This window comes from Helianthus annuus, chromosome 3, assembly GCF_002127325.2.
Source record: "Helianthus annuus cultivar XRQ/B chromosome 3, HanXRQr2.0-SUNRISE, whole genome shotgun sequence".
Taxonomy (NCBI): Eukaryota; Viridiplantae; Streptophyta; class Magnoliopsida; order Asterales; family Asteraceae; genus Helianthus; species Helianthus annuus.
In genome coordinates this window covers 39168633-39174514 of record NC_035435.2, presented here as the reverse complement: position 1 = coordinate 39174514, position 5882 = coordinate 39168633, and the positions used below count along the sequence as shown (strand labels likewise).

General features: G+C 35.3%; 1 protein-coding gene across 1 annotated transcript; it reads right to left on the bottom strand.

Annotated features, from left to right (window-relative positions):
- Nucleotides 1-1165: 1165 nt before the first annotated feature.
- Nucleotides 1166-5681, bottom strand: LOC110878279 (protein YIPF6 homolog). The gene is made up of 3 exons (XM_022126557.2): nt 5095-5681; nt 2856-2930; nt 1166-1625 (listed from the first exon to the last, which is right to left on the bottom strand). The coding sequence occupies exons 1-3, from the start codon at nt 5584-5586 to the stop codon at nt 1365-1367; spliced, it is 828 nt and encodes a 275-aa protein (XP_021982249.1). The 5' UTR covers nt 5587-5681; the 3' UTR covers nt 1166-1364.
- Between the last annotated feature and the right edge of the window lie 201 nt (nt 5682-5882).

Genomic DNA, 5882 nt, shown 5'->3' with positions numbered 1-5882 from the left:
GAAATGCATGAAAATGGAAACGTGGGGCTTGGATTGTTGTGCATGAGACTATGTTAATTGAATAATTGATGACTTAGTGTTGGGTTGATACTGATAAGTGATAAGACAAAAATTTGAGGAATTAAAAAATTTAAAAAAAAAAAACTTACAACAATCAAAGTTGACAACCAGGTTGGTGGAGCAACCTTGGTTGCAACTCAAACTAATACCCCTAATAATTTAATTAATCAAATAACTTATAATATTTAAAAGTTAAAAAAAAAAAAAAACAAATACACATTTTTCCTTAAATTTTTCTTGTGAACATCCCGATATAATTTTTTTTAAAAAACCGAGTTCGTTCAAAAACATATATTTTTAGGTTGGGATGTGTTGTGAATAGGGATGAGCTCGGCACCGACCGGTACCGGAACTAAAAGTACCGGTACCGAAAATCCCCAAAAGTAGGTACCGGTACCGAATATACCTGGTACGGTACGGTTCGATACCGGTACGGTACCGGTATTTGAGGGTAAAAACCGGTAAATACCGGTACCGTACCGAACCGGTGCCGAAAATGTCAAAAACCGGTTCGATAAATTCGGTACCGGTATCGGGTACCATTTGCTCATCCCTAGTTATGAATGTGTGTTGAAAATTGAGTAGAGTTGGGTTGGGTTGGGTTGTGTAGATGAAATAAAGAGATATGAGTTTTTAATTTTTTAATAAAAAGTTGGGTTAGATTAGACCACCAATGGACATAGTGAGAAATTTGGTTGCAGGTCACCTGACTTTACATTTACAGTGGCGTACACTTCAATTCATTGTGTTTTTAAAACATTGCTTCAATTGTTCAATCGTAGTTCAATTATAAACCGATAAAATGGAGGAAGAAAAAAGAAAATCCTAAACAACAGTGGTCAAAATTAAGAAATAAGAAAAAAATTCCTGTAACTAACATATTGTATTATTATATTATGTATAATATGTATAATGTATAATATAATAACAATAATCTAATAATATAATAATAATAATACGTTATTTAGTGATAGGTCGCTCCGATAATTTTACCAAACAACTTCAAAATTTTACAATTTTGCTATTACTGACTGACACCCATTATACGATTCCATTCCCACCAACTATTTTTACGGTTTCACCCCAAGTTTAGCACACTCAGATATATTTATTTAACAAAACATCATACCATATTATATTATCATTCAGTCAAAACTTTCTTACACATAACATAGAAAGATCGGTTCCGGATAACAAACACTAAACAGACCAATTCCGCATAGAATACAAAAGTGTCCGTCCATTGGATGGATAATGTAACACGACAACGCTATAAAAGAATCTTGTGTAATGGAGTTATGATATTAATCAATGGCTATGATAAGAAAACCGACTGATACATACATGAGTAGAACGGGATAAAGAGCGAGTGCTTTTCTTCTCGGGTTGACCGCCATGCTTATGAATGGATACGCGGCCCATGAGCTCCATGCCAATGTCACACACACCACAACAATCTTTAAGATCACATTGTCCTTCAACATGCAGATTAAGGCTCCGACGTCCAGGGGGAATAGACAGTAGCCCAATAGACTCAGACTCTGGAAGAAGATTATATGACCACCCTACAAACAAGCACACCATTGGATACTATTTTACAAACACCGAAACCGAATGAACTAATAATATATTATATAATCATAAAAAGTATGATAAACGGTAATTTGTATTGTTAGGAACTTAAAATTGTTATAACATAGAGATGTTAGAAATGCAGTTGAGTATTTTCAGATTTCAAGTTGGTATATTGGGATCGGGTTTTGAATTATAAAAAACCCAACGTCACAAGGCTTTAAACCCGCAAACCCAACGGATACCCGCTTACAGAACTGGGATTACCAAAACTCAAAACCATTGTCATCCCTAGGAAAGCTGATTATTTGCAACTTCAAGCTTCTAGTGTTTGGATAAATGCATATTATAATTATCTAACTATCTAAAGGGTAATTGGGTAAATAATTGGTTTTATACTAGTTACCAATCACAAATCTAATTATTTTAGGAAAAAGATTTGAGTTAGTTACCCTACACGTATAGCTTTTTTATTTACTTCGCAACACTTTCTTGTTATTAAGTATGCTATTACCAAACAACTTATATACAGTATTTGTTGGTAATTCAAAATCTGAATATTTTAACAATACATAAAACTTTATTCTTTTTGTCATTTATTGATTTATTAAATATTACAAATATATTAAACATCTGATAATTTTGTTATTACAACTTCTAAAAGCATAGCACTGTACATACAGACACTATTTCCTACAAGTCCATAACATGTTTTTATTAACTTTGATTATCTGATTCTAAATATTCAATATCACACAGTCGCGGTAATACATCCAAACAATCCCTAAATCTCTTCTCCAAAGATTCAAGCATATGTAAATATCTTAGTATATAATTATATATATATATATATATATATATATATATATATATATCTACTTTTCTCAATGAACAACCCACAAACACACACATAAGGATATAGATATCGATGTTGTCAAAAGACGCAGATTTGCGCCTAGCTCTCCACCAGGCGGTTTAGTTGCGCCTCGCTGCGCCTGAGCGCCTAGGCGCGCACCAAGCTCGCTTTTGACAACATAGATAGATATACTACACAGGGGTGATCCCAATGAGAACCACTAAATATAGGAACTATTTTGAGACTCGTGGTATATTAACTAGTGAATCCATGTATTTCCTAATGGTTCTCATTCGGCCCACCACTGTGTGTGTGTATGTATGTATGTGTATATATATACAGAGAGAGAGAGAGAGAGAGAGAGTACCAGCAGCAGCACATTCAATGTCAAGATGACAGCACCTGTTGCAAGTAGTGCAAAGGCAACAGCAAAAACTTCAGACTGCAAGAAAACAAATACACATATTACAAAATATTTTAAATCAAATTTACAGCTTTTGTGCTTACTGCTTCCTTGGGATGTTACTCCTACAGTTTACCTTTCAAACTAAATTTTATGCATCCACCCTAAAACCAAGACAGATTGAAGCTCAGACGTGCCTTTTTGAACAAAGGCAACAGCATACATGAATTCATCTGGTTTATTTTTTACTTTCTTGACCAAGATCAGTTACACAGCAAGCTAGAATTTAATAAACAAGATGTTATCTAGTTATAATTCAGCATGCATTATATTTCTTTGTTTAATTTCAATTTAACAAAAAATAAATATATAGAATCATATTCCCAAGTCTAGTTGAACTTGAACTTATACACCATTGTCTCGAATGTATAAAGTTTACAAACAAACAAATTCTCTACCATAGATAAGCACATACTTCGACTATTTACCGGGAACAATATAAACGTTTATATGCAATGCGTGTGGTTGATATGCTTAGTTTAATTTAATGATACAAATTGATGTTTTACAATGGTACGCATGTCTAATGTGTCTTGTTACTAGTGTGCCCCGGTCCGGCTGAATTAGAAGGCTTGTTGATGCAGAAACTGTTGCAAAATTAGCAAGGTGGGCAATTATCTATTATTACATTCATGCAACTTCTAAAAAGTATAAGGAGATAATTTGAACATAGATGACCTAGATCTTTAAGATGTTCTACTGTTCTTGACAAGCATACAAAGATATAGTAATCAGATATGAGAACTTGCATAGAAATGTGGGAAATCCAAGAAAAAATGAAGCAGAAAGACCCACTTGTTAAGCATTTCATTATCTTTGTACAACAATACAACTCAAGTAAAGATGATGAGAACCGATAACTCGAATAGTTGATTCATACATGAACAAGTTTGGGAATAAAAAAAGAATGAAGAAACGAGTCATATAGCTCCCCCAAAAATTAACTTTTTAAATAATTTTGTTATTGTTTTAGATTGGCAGTTGTTATTGTTTGCTTTAACTAAGTTTAAAACATTAGTCATTTTAAGAAATTTATGAATTTCGTTTACACTTTCTATTTCATTCAAAGTCATATTTGATACGTTGGTTACTTTAAACCAAACTAAATACTTCGGTTACTAGAACCACCTACAAATAAAGGTTATTCGTAATAGTTTGGGATAATTATTGATATAATAATAAAGTTTCTCTCACTTAGGTTCTATTTAAAAAATTGCTACGATCTATCTACACCTTTTTGCAAGGTACGTGACGGTTTACAATTCCGTCTTGCATCAAGAAACGACACTAAACTACATGGGGATACTTAAACAAACATCAGTCAAGTACCATATCAAGAGAAGGTAATGGGTTTCAGACTTCCTATAGCAATGAGATTACATCAATGATCTATGGAATATAGTATGTGTCGATCCTTGTTCTTAGCATTATCACTCATAAATTCATGAAGATGGAAAATAGGGCCGAGTGGCCGACCAAAGTAGCAAGCTACAAATATAAATTCTCTTTAGAACGTCTAACTCACATACTAAAACTACTCCTAAATCTACACCAATGTCCACCATTACTACACTCCTTAATTCCCCTAGCCAACAAGCCATTTGTTACAAATACAAACTCATCAACAATCTACCACATGAAAGTTGTAAAGCAAACAACCAATTACAGTTTCATCACATCCAATATAGCGCCATATAGGATTTCGCGACATATAGCGGGATTTTTGTACTTTTTTTAGAAATATACATATTAAATATTTCTAAAAATTTCTTCAACTGTATCGCTAAACATGAAATAGTGCCCGCTATTTCATCGCAATCGCTACGTAGCGTGTAGGTCGCTTGTCGCTATCATCGGCTATTCGCCGTTGGCAACTATAATCATATAACTTAAGATCTACAACACTACCTATATTAAGCCTAAATATAGGTATTGAAGATATGAACACATTACTTCACAGCATTATCATTCATAAACTCATAGACCTAAAGTCCTAAACATTAGGTCCAATTACAGATTCATCAGATCTAATAACAATCCAGTTCAATTCACACATAACAACATAAGATCTAGCAATCTACAATCCAATATCAGTACATATTAACCCTAAATCCGAACAGAAATAACAAACAAACTGACTAACCTTCTTCACAGAAGCAGACCATGACAAAGTAAGCCCTAGAAACACAATAAAGAAGAACGGCCCCCACAGATCCCAATCTCGCAACGCTTTTCCCGGATCCTCACGAAACGGATTCGGAAACACAACTAACTTCAAATTACTCACAATCCGTGACAGATCTCGCTTCACCGTGTCCCACACCGGCTCCGTCAACGTGTTCGGCGGAGATCCGAATCCGGTCATACTCGACGGCTGTTGTTGACCGTTCGAACTCCGGTTAGAAACCGGTGGCGGTACGGCAGGAGCAACAAATGCCGGTTTCTGAGGCGGCGGAGGAAGACTGGATTGGATAAACGGAGAAGAAGACACCGGAATTGATGCTCGTGGTGGCGATGGTGGCTGTGCGGGGAGGACGGTGGATTGGACTGAGTAATTGATTAGGTTTTCGATCTCATCGATGTCGGATTGAGAGGATTGGTTGAGAGGGACGGTGTCGCGTTCGTTGTGTGCCATTTTGTGGCAGTGATTGCGGTGGATCTGGGAGGAGATGTGGTGGTGGTTTTAGAACATGGTGATTATGGTGGAGTGTTTATGCAAAGAAAGAAGGTAGACTCTTTTGACTTCTATTTATCTTAACCTTTTTTTTTTTTGGCAATTTTTATTTCTAAGTTAGTGGCTGTTTGGTAGCATCTGAATGACATTAAGAAGCTACCTCTTAATGAAATCACTAGTAGGGTGCCCGCGCGATGCGGCGGGGGCGACACTTTGCATTGCAACACTCGTTTCTGTTAGTTTTCTTATTCGTATAA

Bases quoted from the DNA above. Each gene is read 5' to 3' on its own strand.
- LOC110878279 (XM_022126557.2), bottom strand. From the start codon at position 5,586: ATGGCACACAACGAACGCGACACCGTCCCTCTCAACCAATCCTCTCAA. The intron at 2,931-5,094 runs GTTAGTCAGTTT...GTTTTCTTGCAG, and splicing joins GGTCTGCTTCTGTGAAGAAG to TCTGAAGTTTTTGCTGTTGC. The intron at 1,626-2,855 runs GTACTCTCTCTC...GCTTGTTTGTAG, and splicing joins CATTGAATGTGCTGCTGCTG to GGTGGTCATATAATCTTCTT.